Consider the following 16,441-nt stretch of genomic DNA (forward strand, 5'->3'; position numbering starts at 1 on the left):
TAATTTGAAGAGACCATTGTCCAGCAGGCCAAGGCAAAGAGGCAGTCCCGAAACCAGCAAAACCAGGGAGCTGGACAGGGGACAGATTGTACAGTGGTGCCCCGCATAGCGAGGTTAATCCGTTCCGGATTAACCCTCGCTATGTGAAATCGTCGCTAAATGGGTAGGGGAAATGTATTGAAACACATTAAACTTAGTTTAATGCGTTCCAATACCTTTCTTACTTACCCGTTCAGCGAGGATTCCAATTGCCGGCAGCCATTTTCGCGCCTTCGCTAAGCGAGGGCAGGGCGTGAAAACGGCTGCCGGCAGCCATTTCCGGGCTTCCGGCGGCCATTTTGGAACCGCCGATCTGCTGTTTGGCGGCTCCAAAATGGCCGCCGCAATACCCGATCTTCGCAATGCGGGTTTTCCCCATTGCGACGATCGGATATGTTTCTGTATAGCGATCCCGAAAAAGGGATCGCTATACGGAAACATCGCTATACGGTGCACTTGTTAAGCGAGGCACCACTGTATTTGTCTTCAGTGTGGAAGGGATTGTCACTCATGAATTGGCCTCTCAGCCACATTAGATGCTGTTCCAAGTCCTCCATACAGAGCATGTTACCATAGTCTCTCGAGACTGAAAGATGCCTAATCAGTATACCTCACTTCATACCACAGAAGAATATTTAATTTATGGTGAAAAGTAGGCAAACATGTAACAATGTTTAGATTAAAATGGTGCAGAACCTCTTGTGTAGTTCCTTACACAAACCAAACACTTCAACTCACACTGGTCCCTCACTACTAATTAACAAATCAAAGCAGGGATTCGTTAAGTGGTAGTGAGAGACCGATGTGAGTTGTATGCCAGTCTGGTGGGTTGATATGCACTTGAAAATCCAAGCAGGGACTTAATTGTCAGCAAGAAGCTACCGTGAGCTACGTCATTGCTTTCCACAGGTGTAACTATGCAATAAAATGTTGGCCAATGTACTAGAAATATTGGGATTGAGATAATTGTAATTGGGGGCCAGTTGCTGGCTAGCAACCATTATTTAAGGGTATGGCTTCAGAGTTACTGAATGTTTCTGAAAGGCAAGCATGAATTTTTCGAAAGAGTGCCTTTTAAAATCCAGAATCTTTCCAAATTGACATAAGATTATATTCAAATCTACTATCATTGGTGGTGGTAAACATGCCAAGCAGCTTTTGGATAGGGGATAGAATAGACCAGGCTAAATTAAGTGTGTCTAAAGAGTGGTCATCTGTGAGCACATCTGAATGGTCCTGATTGGCCGAAGGTTTGGAAGTCATGGGCATATTGGCAGGCACAGTCCTTCATTCCGTTAGGACTACATACACAATAGGAAGCAAAAAGGTGACGTCATTCCTGCCTGTCCATCACAGCAACTAAGTGGGAGGAGCCTAGGATAGAGCAGGAGGGGCAGAGTTAGAATGACAGTTAGAAGGAGTTGAAAGTCAGTTAGAGACAGTTGGAGTTAGGGAGAGGTAGAAAGAGTCAGGGACCTGAAGATGTACAGAGAGTGTTAGGGTTTAGGAAGAGGTTGAAGAGGTTTAGGATAGAATACTGAAAGTAAAACACATGTAACAAGCAGGAATGAACGCATAAGCATAAGAAGATTGATAGTATAGTGATTGACTACATGATCTTAAAAGTATTAACACCTGATCCAATTCACATATGATTTCCTGTTGAAGAATAATAAAAGAATACTTAATCAATCATAAACTCTGCTTCCTAAAGTATATGACCTTTTTGGGGTGGCAGTTCCTGTGTGGGACTTGAAGTGGTATTAAGAGAACACCTGGTGGCAGCAAAAAGGGTGTGTTTACCTGTGTGGAGCCCAAGGAAATAGGGACCACAAAGGGGTGATCGCCACAGAAGCTTCCACACATGTATGTACATCGCTGGATTAAGGCAGAGGAGCACATGGCATTCCTATTGCGGCAGTGTACTCTGAGCAGGAGGGAGCAGCAGCCTTGCTTAATGCTGGCCATATATTTTTATTTTCAAAAAGATACAGGAGATCTTCCGAGCTTTAGCTGAGATTTACAAACAAATATAGATCTATATAAAATAAAACTTTAAAAAATATTCACAGAATGGCACAGGCATCAAAAGGCAAGAGTAAAATTATATATCATTGTATACCCAATGATATCCTACACAAAATTGCTATCACAACTGACACACAATATGGAAATAAAATAAATTCTTTTTTCCAGAAAGGGGGGGAGGCAATTCCCCTCAAAAAGAAGTCAAATTTGAGGAAAGAAATCTGGATTCCTTCCAACTGCTGTACAGATACAGTCCTTATGACTCAAAAAGGCCACAAATCCAGTAAGTCTGGAGCATCTTACAGATTCCTCTCTCCACCCCAAAATTTGCATAATTGCTGTTTGTAAAAAGAGCAGTTTCTTAAATATCATTCCATGAGCATGAACAATTGTTAGTTCTCTTTCTGCACTTTAGTCCGTAGCTTATACAGTTCCTCTTCTAAGCTTCTGATATGTTCTTTGAGGGCAGCTTTATCTTCTTGGGCCTTCTGGTCAGCTTGCCTCCGAGCTTCTTCAATCTTCCTTTCATACCACTTCTCCATCTGACTTGACACAGCCTCGAAAAAGTATTGTGTGATTTCCAGCGCTTGAGACGTACCCACCAGCTGAGGGTTGGGCTCATTGCCTCCAGAGACAGGAGGCGGCTGTGGCTGTGTAGGGGGCATTCCTCCATGTTGGTGGAGTCTGTGCTTCAATTGGCCATTTCTGCTTGCTTTCTTCGTTTGAGTCCCTTTGTCTATCAAGGAGCCAGCTTGTTGCAACTCAGTCTTTGCCAATTCAGCAGAAGCCTGTGGAACAGTTTGAACTTTAACATGCCTTAATCTGGAACCTGAGTATTCAGCTGATGGCAGTTCTTGTTGCAGTCTGCTGAGACTTGTTTTGTCTTTAGGTCGAACAACTTGAGGGGATGCTCCAGGAGGAACTGGATCAACACCAACTATCTGTTTCTCCGTTCCTGTTAGCAAGAACACATGAATAGCAATCATGCATTTTACACAGAGTAATCTGGGGGAAAAACACAAATAAACAGTTGAGGAAGGACAGCATGTGTGTCACACCTGCAAAGTGATCATTAGATGGATTCAGCATGAAAGCCTTAGTCAGGTGTCCACCTGATTGCTCACAAGGATAGAACTGGCAGTGGTGTCGGGAGTATCCACATAAGCCACACACCCAATGATTTATGGAAGGACATTATATCTTTCTGTGTTAAACATCAAGGTTTGAAGAAGGCTATGTAACCATGTCTGATTCAATGCAATGACAGAGCTCGCATAACAAGAACCCAGTTAAGTGCAGGTTCTTCATCGTGGGAGCTCTGTACCCACTTTCAGCCAAAAGAAGACAGAGAATCCTCTTTGCACCTCTGCCTCATAAGATAAAGCAAAAAAGCAAAATGTGCAGCTTATATACTACCTCATAGTGCTTCAAGCATTCTCTGGGCAGTTTACAAGTTAATTATGCAGGCTACACATTGCCCCCCCCCCCAGCGAGCTCAAAGTTTACCTGGGATTGAACCCTGGGTCATGAGCACAGTTTTGGCCGCAGTACAGCAGTTCAACCACTGCGCCACGAGGCTCAGTAAGGTCTTACATACTGCTGAATGTGTGGAGATGTTTGCGGTAGGGCTATTTGGCATGCTCACATCCCCAGCTCAAGCCCTAAAGCTAAATAAGATGAGGCAAATTATCTGAGAAGTGCTCAGATGAAGACCTCCATGTTTAGTTAAGCTAGAACAAATAGAACATCTTTATCAATTGGCATATTATACGTCTCAGCTGGGTAAGTTCACAGATTCCATTCTCAGTCATCAAGCACTTAGCAATCAAGAAGAAAGAAGCTGGGGGATGTAAATTTTGTGCCTAGACCATCCCACAATGGTTTATTTAAACAGCAAGATACATATACCCAAATGGCAAATTGGAACCAGTGCTTGATTAGGCTAGCACTGCAGGAGTTACCAACACTAGAAGAATAAAAGCAATGTATTATAATAGGTTAGTTTATTTGCCTCTAATAAGGTGGATATAGATTTTGTCCACTAGATCTGTTTAATACAGTTATTCCTCAAATACTGGCTTCTGTTGAATACACCTACTGAATATGCCTCCAGAAGCCCTGCCAGTGAAGCAGGGAAAGGTTCTAGGAACCTTCTTGGTGGTGGCATCTGGACCACAGAACAGACTCCTTATCTGCCCTCTTTCCCAAGGATTAACAGGCATCTTAAGAATTTTCTTCCTCTTCTTGAGGACCTCTTTATTCACTCTGGCCTATTAAACAATTTGCATTACTGTAGACTTCCTTTTAAAAAATTATTTTTAAAATTATTTATTTTTAAATACTCAAACATACCTGAACATTTTATTTTGTTCTCACTTCTGGAAGCGACACAAAGAAAATACCGTATTTTTCACTCCATAAGACGCACCTTTCCACAAGATGCACCAAATTTTTAGGAGAAGAAAACAGGAAAAAATAATTTGTTTTCTTCTCCTAAAAATTGGTCAGCCTTATGGAGAGGTCCATCTTATGGAACACATCCTATGATTCTTTGGAGGCTCGCCCTGCCCGCCCCCGGGGTCAGAGGGGGCGAAATTGCCAGCTTCTGGGACTTGAGGCTTGGGAAGCTTCAGAAGAGTCCCAGAAGCTGGTGATTTCCCCCCTCTGGCCCAGCGGGGGGGGGCAGGGTGAGCCTCCAAAGGGTCCTAGGGTGTGTTCCAGGACACTTTAGAGACTCACCCTGCCCCCCTCGGGGGTCAGAGCGGGCAAAATCGCCACCTTCTGGGACTCTTCAGAGGCTTCCCAACCCTCAAAAGACTCCCGGAAACTGGCGATTTTGCCGGTGATGGCCCTGTGCAGGGGGGGAGCGTGGCAAGGGTCCTGGGAAGCTCCCTTAGACCCTTGCCATGCTCCCCCCCCCACGGGGCCAGGGGGGTAGAATCACCAGCTTCTGAGAGTGTTTGGAGGCTTATCAAGCTTCCAAATACTCCCAGAACCTGGCGATTTCGCCAGGGCTGGCCCCATGGGGGGGTGGAGGGAGCATGGCAAGGGTCCTGGGAGGCTCCCTTGGACCCTTGCCACGCTCCCCCCACCCCACCCCCACGGGGCCAGGGGGGTAGAATCGCCAGCTTCTGAGAGTGTTTGGAGGCTTATCAAGCCCTGCAGACTAAACAAGGAGTGGTTTGGGGTAGGGAGTGGATTTTCCTATGGGCCATTTGGGATTGGGAGCATAGCCCCACCATCTATGTCATCAGTTCCCTGCATATGAAATGTAAGGGGGGAGCAAAGCTGAGTGCAGTGAGCTGATAGGAGAGAGGAAACTATGCCAAACCAATGAGAGTTTACCCATCTTTTCAACAGCTCATTCTCTCAACTCTCTCCAACACTGCCTTTTCTTGAAAAGAATGCTTATGCGTGTCTGAAATTACCGTATTTTTTGCACCATAAGACGCACTTTTTTACCACAAAACAGGGGGGTGGAAAGTCTGCGCGTCTTATGGAGCGAAGAAAACAGATTATATTTTCCTGTTTTCTTCTCCTAAAAAATTGGTGCGTCTTATGGAAAGGTGCGTCTTATGGAGCGAAAAATACGGTACTTTCTTGAGCCAAGCATGGATTCAATAACTCTCTGATCAACTTTTGGATGTGGAGGAGGGGGGAAGGATGGACAAAATGCCTATGATCAAAAAGAAAAATGTACAGCTAGCATTTAGCTAAGATTTTTTTGGTTTGAAACACTGTGCCATAGAACAAACTAAAATAGCAACCCAATCAGAAATGGCTAAAAGAAGAAAATAAGAGTACCTGATGTGCTGGCTTGCTGAACAGCAAAATATTGCTTTCCAAAACTCTGTTCTGTGGTTGCTAGTCTACTTCTGCCAATGTCTTCAGAGACGCTGTTCAGAAGAGCAAGACAAGAGTGCTGCTGTGAACTCTCTGACTGCAGTGGAGTTTGGCTAGTTTTACAGTCCTTTGTACTAGGAAGGTTCTCTGTATCCAAAGTCTCAGTGAGAGATTCACATGTGGATAGAATTGACTTTGGTCGTGATGATCTAGAATCTCCAGAAAGCTTCAGCTCCAGATTCTGTATTTTTAACATGCACCAAGCCTTCAATTCTCCAGCTAAAGACATCTGCAAGAAAAAGCCACGCCAAGATCAGAGGGCATCAAATGAAATTTGTCTTAGTTCCCAGCTGCTAAATGCACATCAGAAACTCCTGCAGCCTCATCTAAATGTATTTAGTCAAAAGAATATTCCACTGAATTCAGTAGATCTTACTTCCACCTAGAACTCTATCATTAGAAAGAACGCTTTCCTTACAAACCAAAGTAATTGAAATGAATTCTTCCCTTACTCGTCAAAGCTGAACGTAGCATGGAAGAAAACTACTGTATCATGATTTGTAGCAATTTGTTACTATCACAGGATAGTCTATAATTAGTATATAAATCAGAGAAAATACTGAGATAGAGCCATTTGCGTGCTGTGCAGTGGCAGACAGTTCTATGGAACTCAAGCACCCGGTGCCGGGGGTGGGGTTAAGGGCAGCGGTGTGGGAGGTCCCAGCACTGGGTGCTTCACTGTGAATTCACGCTAATGGGTTAATCTGTGCTTGCACTGAGCAGCCTCAGAGCTTTCCAGAGCTCAATCACATGGTGTTGGGACCTCCCACATGCTGCCCTTAACCCCACCCCCAGGACCAGGTGCTTCAGTTCCATAGAACCATCTGCCACTGCACAACACGAAAAAGGCTTACGTGACAGACAGCGGTGAGGAAGGGCGGGGAGTGTGAATCCACAAAGGACCACTCGAAGATCCAGAATTACAGGTAAGTAACCTCCTATTCTTCTTCGTGCTTTCTGTGAATGCAGACTAATGGGTGACTAGCAAGCTGACTTACCCAGAGGAGGGACGTTGCAAGAGTACTGAAGCTAGGAGAGCACGTCCCATAGCAGCCTCAGCCTTGGCCCGGGCATCCAGGCGGTAGTGGCACGCGAAGGTAGATGGCGTGGCCCATGTGGCAGCTCTGCAGATGTCCGTGAGGTTCATCCCTCTGAGAAATGCCATTGAAGAGGCCATAGCCCTTGTTGAGTGAGCCTTAACTGTGTCTGGGAGCAGTACTTGAGCCAACTGGCATGCAAGGCGTATGGCCGAAACAATCCATCTGGAGATGGTCTGAGTGGTGACCGGTGCACCTTTAGAGGGGCCATGGAAGGCAACAAAGAGTCTCTTCGAAGTGCAGAACGTGGCAGTGCGATGAACATAATAAGATGAACATAATAAGAGAGGGCCCACTTAACATCCAAAGAATTCAGTGCTCTCTCTATTGGCGAGGCAGGTGTTGGGGAAAAGGCAGACAGCACAGTAGGCTGGCTTAAATGAAAGTAAGACAACGCCTTGGGAAGGAAAGAGAAATCTGGGTATAGGGTCATCTTGTCAGGGTGAAACTGGAGGAAGGCCATACAGTGGAGCCCAGAGAGGCTCGCAGGCTATCCTGTGCCAACTGCCCCACCTCCATGGAGGTGTTCCCCCAGTCAGGAAAATCACCGACACACAGGGATGGCAAGGCCTCCGGCCTCAGTGGCAGCCTGTCCTCATCCCCCGACGGAAGGCTCAGGCAAACCAAATCACTGGGACATCTCCGGCATTGGTGCCAATGTATCCACCAGTGCAGGCTTAGGAACCTTCTTCTTTTTCTTTAGTATCAATACCAAGGGAGGCTTCAGCGTCGATGCCATGGTTGTCAACCTCAAGCCCGACAAAGATGTTTTAGACTTGGCCGCCATCGTACCACCCTTAAGAGTCTTGGGAACAGGAGGAAATCCCTCAATTGAAGGCTGTATCTCAGGTTGCAGGGGATCGATGGAGCCTCCCTGAGTTGGAGAGAGGGACTTCTCCCAAAGGAAAGAGCGGAGGCGTTGGAGGCTCAACTTCAAAGCCGGTTTTGTGAAGCCTTTACAGACCCTGCACAGGGACGGCTGGTGTTCTTCCCCGAGACAAAATAAGCACTGCAAATGTCCATCAGAGAGGGGGGATCTTGTTGGAACAGACCTCACACCTCTTAAAGAGGGCCGGAGCGGCCATAAGCCCAGCAACTGGTTCAACACAAGTAACAGTCCATTTTAATTCTTTGGGCAAACTCACAGCGAAGAAGAGTAGTCAACAGTCCAAAACGCAGCCAGGAAGGTCAAAAATGGTAGGTAAGGTAAGAAAACTGAAAACACACGGAAGTTCCTACGAGATGCTGCTGTAGCAGCGGCAAGAAAGGAACTGATGCACCCGGTGCCGGGAGCGGGGTTAAAGGCAGCATCTGGGAGGTCCCAGCACCTTCTGCTCGAGCTCTGGAAAGACTTCCGAGGCTGCTTTATGCAGGCACAGATTAACCCATTAGTGTGCATTCACAGAGGCCACAAAGAAGAACAAGGGATTTTCTTCTCCAAAGTCCTATTGTTTCATTTGTGGAAACAATGGAGTTGTTCAGATATCACACCCTCTTCTTGTTATGTCCCATCAAGTCATTTCTGATTTTTGGCAACCTTAATATAAATTTTTGAGATATGTGAACTATTCTTAATCTGATAGTCTACCAATACACCACACTGAGGGTGTCATTAAATTGACAAATAATGCAGAAAATGTTCTAGGATTGGGATAGTTTGATTCGTATCATTTTCCACTGACTATATGTAAAAGCTATGTGAATCAGCCTGGAATTCTTATGCCCTAATCTGTAGTTTCTTTCTCTGCCACTGGAACTTCTACTTCTTTGGAACTGAATGCATTCGCACCAGTTCAGGCAGTGTGATCATTTGAGCTAATGTGAAGGGGATTGAAGCCACTGTATTTAAAGCCACTCCAGCAGACTGCAATAGCAGTGGGAGAGAAGGGCAACAGAGAAACTAGCTACTATTTGAATCCTCTCCCCACACTTTGTGTTTTGGTGTGCTTTCTTGTTCCCTTCTTGTTCCTTTCTGTTTCTTTTTCTTTTAAAAGCTTGCTGTCCTAGTGCTAAGGTAGCTGATGGACCAAAGGAAAAAAGAGTGAGGAATTGGCAAAGAAACAGAAGGACATTTTAAGGTAACTCTGCTTTAACTATACTTCCTGCAAATCTGGATAGTTAGAGCAGAGGTACCTTAAACACCTAGCTCTTTCCCCTACCCCAGCTGACTGCTGTAGTTCTAGGGCAGCAAGCAGAAGGGAGATAAAAGCAGACCCAGGAACCAGTTGTGAAAAGGAGAGGATCCGAAGAGTTAACAAGCTGCAAACAAGACTAATTTCCTCCCCTCTCTCTGCTGACTCCTGTGTGGCTGGTTGAAGCAAATTAACCTGGGAAAACTGAACCTCTCAGGTGCAACATCACAATGGAGCCATTCACATTTTTCCTGCTGTGTAGTCACACCCTGACTCTCCACAGCAGCATTATACATCTGCTCAATGATATCTATATTTCTTATTCTACCTGACGTTTCTCTCCTTCATTTCTTTCTACCTCTGTATGTTCCTGAAGACGATGAAGGCACTCTGTTCTTTCTGCTGAAAGCCGCTCTGACATTAATTTGTCCAAAACACGGAGCTGTGATAGAAGAGAAAGGTTCAGCAGAAATGGTATCAGTCAACTTAGCAAATTTATTTATTTATTTATTTATTTATTTATTTATTTATTTATTTATTTATTTATTTATTTATTTATTTATTTATTTATTTATTTATTTATTTATTTATTTATACCCCGCCTATCTAGTCATTTCGACCACTCTAGGCGGCTCCTAAATCTCCCTTAACTCCTGTTCTTCATTGTGCCTGACTTCCCATACACTGGACACTAGATCTAAAAATACATTTTTTTGAAACAATATGAATAAAAACTGTCCTCTGAAGATGCCAGCCACAGAGACTGGCGAAACATTAGGAAGAACAACTTTCAGAACACGGCCAAAGAGCCCGAAAAACCCACAACAACCATGAATAAAAACTACTTCCGTGCTTTAAAAAATGTATATATTTTGAATTGTTGACATAATTAAAAGGAAAAAAAAGGGGATGGGATGAGCAAAAGAGAAAGGACAAAGGGTTGTGACACCTCAAAGACTGACAAAATCGTTTCAGTGTGACCTTTTGGGGATCCAAATCAATAAACAGGGAGCACTACGTCCCCATGTGTTTGAAGATGTGGATTTTGATTTATGGAAGCTCGCATTGAAACAAACATGTTAGTCTTTCAGGTGCTACAACATGTCATTCTTTGTGTCGTCTTTTTCCACTCTCATCTTCAATTTTGTCAACATGTTGAAACACAGCTACTTTTTTTGGGACCTAGAGCAGACGTTTATTCCATTCAGCTGCCAGCACATGTGAAGAGCAGGGATGGGGACCTTTTAGCCCTCTAAATATTGCTGGACTTGAACCATCAGCCCTAGTCCACACAGGCAATAGAGATTATGGGAAATGTAATCCATCAACATGTAGAGGACCAACATTTCAAAACTGCTCTAGAGAGTGAAACAGCAAACAAGATTGACTGAGTAAGTTTCAGTAATCAAGGAGTACTCATGTACTTTCAAATCTTATCCCTTTCCAAGCCATTTCTTTCCAACATTTACTTTATAGCAATGAATTCAGGCAGATTCCAAAGTCATACTACTCATACTAGGGATGCTGAGCTGCAGTAAGTGATTTTCATTATACAGTTGCTCTATGGCAATTGTACCATGTATACAACTACTTATCACCTAAAATGCAAGCAGCTTCCACATGACAATTATAACAGATAGATGACCTGTCAGTCTACCATGGTTTTACTCATGGATCTGATGTTTACACTTTGTCTCCAGGATGTGCCCTTACCTGATGCTGAGTTTTATTTTCCATCTGTCCTAGCTTGCTGTTCATTTTATCCTGCACTGTTACAAATTCAGCTTTAATTTCTTCCACGGCAGCCGCAAGCTGGTTCTCTACTTTATTTATCAGTGGCTCACAACGACATCCATTTATTGGTGCCTGGGGGGAAAAAAGAGCAACTGTGAGAACACAGCCTTTGCTCTTTAACATCAACTCCAGCTAGGGCACACATAGCAATGCCATTGCTTCAAGCCTACAGTGGGAAAACAATATATATGCAGATTATCTATATGGAAGCATAAACAAATAGATGGGTCTAGACCAGGACAGGCAAACTCCAGAGGTCCAGAAGCCACATATGCCCATTCCTGGTTCTTAGAGGTCCATTCGCACTCCTGCAATTCCCATTTTATATATATATTAACTGATAAAGCTTCTAATTGTTGAGAATATATATTTAACAAAAACTGGCAGTAAGGGATCCAGGGTTGGTGATGGCCCTCAAAGCATAGCAAAATTGTCCATGTAGAGGCCACAAAGGGAATTCAAGACTATTTTTTTCCAGAAAGAAAGAAAGAAAGAAAGAAAGAAAGAAAGAAAGAAAGAAAGAAAGAAAGAAAGAAAGAAAGAAAGAAAGAAAGAAAGAAAGAAAGAAAGAAAGAAAGAAAGTGTTTAAAACGGGAGGGTGCTGGTGCTAAGGAGCCACAAGAGTACTGGTGGATTCTTTTGGACGTCTGGGGGAAGCATGCAGCCTGTGTTACCCACCCCTGGCCTAGATTTATGATTTTGCAGTCTATCCTTTATATTTAATGCATAGAGTGAAAATGGTAAGTAGTAAAACAAAGACTACTACCACTAATTTGAACTTGCTAGAGTTGCTGCTGTAAGAATGAGTTCACAGCCGAACTAAAGCTTCACATATTCCCGAGTGCTGCTAGGGAGGTGGTGATCGTCCGAGACCTGCGGTCTAAAACAGACTACAGTTTCTCCAGCATTTCATACCTATGAAAGATTAAGGGATATCTACATATCCTCTTTGCAGTAATACAGTTTTGATTAAGTCTCTGTGATGCCTTATTAATTTTGTTTCAATAAAACATCTCATCTCTTCAGTCTCATAGAAGCATGGATGAGGGGTTTCTAGGTCCAGAAACTGAGGAGAGTTTAGGAATTCTAGCTAGGAATGCGGAAGAGAAAGCTTTGTAATTTGGTGTAATCCTGGATCACTGGGGGCTAAAGGAGTCTCTGTGACAAAGACTGCCTCCTGCCAAATTAACTGCTAGTTACCCAGTCCTGGAAAGGGGTAACCTGTAGACAGGGTTACTGTAATACATTCTACATGGGAGTGCCCTTAAATCTGCTCGAGAAGGCGCTGTTAGTGCAGAATGTAGTCCCTCACTTACTGACCCAAGTGCCTTATCTCACACAAAGCACATTTGTGTGAGAGGATATCCAGTCAGCTACTGAGCCAAGTTTTGGTCTTGTATACAAAGTCTAAAACTCAGGATTAGGTTACTTGAAGGAATGCTCCACACTGCAAATCTCCGCAGCGATTATGTTCTTCAGGGGAGTCACTGCTGCCCATGTCATTGCCTAAGATTTCCATCAGGTAGCAACATAAAGACAGGCCTTTTCTGTGGTGACACTCAAATTTTTTAACTTTGGCTATATGACGTTTGGACCATTGCTATTTGTTGTATATTAGTGTTTCTGTTGGATTTTGTTTAATTGTTTTTATGACAGTGTTGTAAACCACTTTGGAATTTATGCCGTTACGGAGTTGTACAGCATGCAATATAAAAACTATATACAGTTTTTTTGTAAAAGTCTAAAAAGCAAAGCAGCAAGTATTAATATTAATCATTTGATAATGGAAATATAAATTTATTCTTTCTTCACCTAATTTCTCTAAAAATGCCATTAGAAAATTTAAAATCTTCCAATGTGTGCTTGGAAATTCCAATTCTTCTTGAATATTGCCTCTTTTATGCTTGCAAACTGAGCTAATTGAGAAATCTCAATCATTTAAGCATGGAGGCATGCTGGTCAAAAGAACAGATAAAAATAATTAAACCTAGAAGTCTACGGAATTTCCTTATAAATCCTTTCCTTGCATTTCTCCAAGTTACAGATACATTCATATACTGCTCCAATGGGAAACTGCTTAGTTTACCTGCATGATTTTCCCATCTTTCCCACGGTAAAGGGTATACAGCTGATAGGCTCGGAATTCATGGGGAGGGGGCGGAGATGTGCAACGGTGCCGGCTTTTACGTTTTGGCAAGTTCTGTGATGGGCCAGGAGGCATCTGCTGGTCAGCTGGTGATGTTGGCTCAGAGAGAGCTGAAACCTGGTTTTAAAACCGCACGTGCACACACGTTAGAACTGTACTGACATAAAGAATGCTAATACCAGCTCGTCTAACTATATTTGTTACATATACTCATTCCAAAACATTTCACATTCTTCATGACTAGGCATATTACACAATAGATTCAGATGATTTCCATTTGTGCCAATATACAAAACGCGCAGTGAATTGTATTATTCTTTAAATATCCCAACAAAACTATCAAAATATAGCATTTTTTCCTATTTTTTTCTTGCAGACTATTGCCCAAATTATTTATTGGCACTAATGAACATACTATTGACCTGTTTTAATCTATTCATATAAGAATTGTGGATAAATTTCTGTTTGCAACTATTGACATTTATGAAAAACATTTTTACAAAATGGGTAAAACCAGAAAGCTTGTATTTATAAAGTCTGCACAGCCCAAACCTACCTTACATATTGCTTTTAACTCGTACAAAAAAAGTAACAAAAACCAATCCTGAGTCTAGATTTGTGACTGTCTCTTTAAACCTACAATAGGGGGCTCAGTGTCTGTACACAAGTCAACAAAAGTAGGGACAGGTGAAAAGGAGAAGGGATGCATTACATGAAACAAAACTGTCCCCCTCTCCTATTTGATACCTGCAGTACCTTTTCTCTTGGCTTCTTCTTCTTACTCTTCCTTCCTCTGAGCTCAGACAAGGGCAGTTGTGGGTCCTCTTTCAAGTCACCTCTCCCTTGAGGAGCCTGGTCACTGCTGTGCGTGTCATCAGCAGCTGAGGCGCTGCCCTGTTTCCAAAGAGAAGCACACGAAAACAAGGGTGTTTGCCCTCAGAAAAGTCCTCATCAAGTTCCACTCAGTTCCAAACAGTACTAACATTTTGGCTCTCAGCACTTACAGCACAGCAACACAGAATATGACCTTCCTATTGGAAAATTCAAATACTCTCAAGAGCTAGAGAGCTTTACAGCATTCAGACCACATTCCTTACCTTCTAAATATACAAAGCTGGTTTTACCTTGCTTTGTACCACTTCATCTCTTGGTACAGACTGAGCACGCCTTTCCTCTTTGAGCCTTTCCCTCTTCTTCCTTAGACTCCTTCCACGATTAAAGCGTGAAATCTGCAGATGGCAATGTTTCCAATTAATATCTTACTGTTAACACTCCACCTTTGGGTGCAATTTGACAGTAGGAAAGTAGCACATCTGATTACATTGAAAAATGTTGGTTTGGAAAGAACAATCTCTCTTAAAGAGACCCGTCCATCTGTCATAGAATCACTCTAGCCAGCCCTAAATAGTAGTAGCTTTACAACAGTAGTAGCTCTGCAAGTACGGATCAAGGTTTAGTTGGAGCACAATTCCCGGGATGTCATGTGACTGCTGGGAAGCAGATCACACCAGCCCATCCCACAAGTGGTTCAAAATGCAATCTGCTTCCTTGTGTGATCACAACCTCTGTTGTACTTTGAGCAGATTGATTAAAATCAGTGGGACTTAAGTCCAACCCATTTTAAGAACTCTTCCTGAAGCCTGACTAATTCTGACTCCAGCTCATCATGATCCTGTCATTTTGGTACAGTACAATTACAGAGAGTGAAAGTGTAAAATATCTGCTGCTGCTTCTTAGAAGGTAGAAACAACTATTTTAAAGCAAAATGTTATAATGAACAGAGACTGCAATACCTGAAGTCGCTGCACCACACACTGGAGAACAAAACAGCACAGTGTGCGAGTGTGGGCAGGTAGGTAGAGAGTATGGAGGGGTTGGTGTGGTAGTGGTAGTAATGTATTTTTTTAAAGCAGAAACATATCTTAGCACTAGTTTATCTGCATGCTAAAATGTGTGAGTTAGAACCAGGTTGAATTATATTTTGATTGAGTTCTTTAGATCATGTTTAGAGATGGGGAGGAAGCACCAAAACGGTTTGACGACCCACAAATTGCCCCCCAGTGACCTGATGAACAATGAATCAATTCACCATTTGCCGGGTCATTTTCCCCCCTTCTTTTCCCTCCTCTTGCTATGCCCCATGGGGCATAGCAAGAGGGTGGAAAGCAGGAATCAAAGCGATTGTGCAGTGTTTTGATCCCTTTCCCCCTCCTCTTGCTGTGCTCCGCAGGGCATAGCAAGAAGAGGGAAAGCAGGGATCAAAGCAATCACGCAGCACTTTGATCCCTTTTCCCATCCTCTTGCTGTGCCCCATGTGATCATGCAATGCTTTGATCCCTTTCCCCTTCCTCTTCCTGTGTCCCACAGGCCATAGCAAGAAGAGAGAAAGCAAAGATCAAAGTGATCATGCAGCTCTTTGATCCCTTTCCCCCTCTTCTTGCTGTGCCCCTCATGGCATAGCAAGAGAAGGGAAAGCAGGGATCAAAGCGATCCTACAGTGGTGGGCTGGGGGATCCCTTTGATCCCTCTTTGATCTCTTCTCTCCTTATCCTGTGCAGGCACAGCAAGAGGAGGAAAGGGGAACCAAGCCATGCCCCAGCCCCAGGAGTGGGATTCCCTTCAGGCAGGCTTTAGCAAGCCCCCCGAAGGGAAAACCAAACAGCTGCTCCGTGGGGACATAAGCAGATAGGGAACGAAGGGAAGAATATAAAAGGGTTAGATTTATTGCTTCGTATTCGTTGGGGTCTTTGGACCCCAAGAATATGAAGCAACAAATATCTGATGAATCAGGGATAGTTAATGAATATCCTGATTCATTTTAATATTCGTCCCCATGTTTAATCATGTTGATCCACAGAAATAATGTCTAACTTAAGAGCCACTGATTTTCAAGGGGTTCTGCTCTTGACTTTTATCTGGATCCATGCTTGACAAGATCTGGAATACATCACCAACTTCAGCTCTGTGGGAGAAATTTATTCCAGATTGGCTATGCTTCTAGATCAGCTTTCCATAAGTTACATTCAAGGTGTACCTGGGGGGCTTTAGTAAGCAGAAGGGCAACTTCAGGATTGTTGTGCTCTCGGGCAACTTCAAGGGGTGTCTGACCAGCCTGTAACAGAAAAACATAAAATGGATCTCTTCATAAGGTATTAAAAGGAGGAAGGGGTTAAAAGGTACCAACAGGTACCTGCATTTGAAAGCTCATAGTATGTACACATAACATTACCAGACATTCATTTTGTCAAAATTACCATCTCAGAAAACACTCAGCAGAGAATACGTGTAACTAGAAAGAGGAA

At 43.3% G+C, this 16,441-nt stretch overlaps 1 protein-coding gene across 14 annotated transcripts in view; it reads right to left on the reverse strand.

Annotated features, from left to right (window-relative positions):
• Positions 1 to 1,993: 1,993 nt before the first annotated feature.
• Positions 1,994 to 16,441, reverse strand: part of ANKRD6 (ankyrin repeat domain 6) — a 103,518-nt gene continuing 89,070 nt past the window's right edge. For 13 of the 14 annotated variants that reach the window (XM_078380730.1, XM_020787968.3, XM_078380710.1 and 10 more), the window contains 8 exons: positions 16,174 to 16,251; positions 14,264 to 14,368; positions 13,896 to 14,033; positions 13,080 to 13,256; positions 10,913 to 11,065; positions 9,528 to 9,641; positions 5,872 to 6,199; positions 1,994 to 3,022 (listed from right to left, as the gene is read on the reverse strand). In XM_078380730.1, coding sequence (XP_078236856.1) covers positions 2,460 to 3,022; positions 5,872 to 6,199; positions 9,528 to 9,641; positions 10,913 to 11,065; positions 13,080 to 13,256; positions 13,896 to 14,033; positions 14,264 to 14,368; positions 16,174 to 16,251 — 1,656 coding nt within the window. In that variant the 3' untranslated portion in view covers positions 1,994 to 2,459. The remainder of the gene's footprint in view (positions 3,023 to 5,871; positions 6,200 to 9,527; positions 9,642 to 10,912; positions 11,066 to 13,079; positions 13,257 to 13,895; positions 14,034 to 14,263; positions 14,369 to 16,173; positions 16,252 to 16,441) is intronic. The other variant, XM_020787640.3, reaches the window with a different exon arrangement.

The sequence above is a fragment of the Pogona vitticeps genome, chromosome 1, assembly GCF_051106095.1.
Source record: "Pogona vitticeps strain Pit_001003342236 chromosome 1, PviZW2.1, whole genome shotgun sequence".
Taxonomy (NCBI): Eukaryota; Metazoa; Chordata; class Lepidosauria; order Squamata; family Agamidae; genus Pogona; species Pogona vitticeps.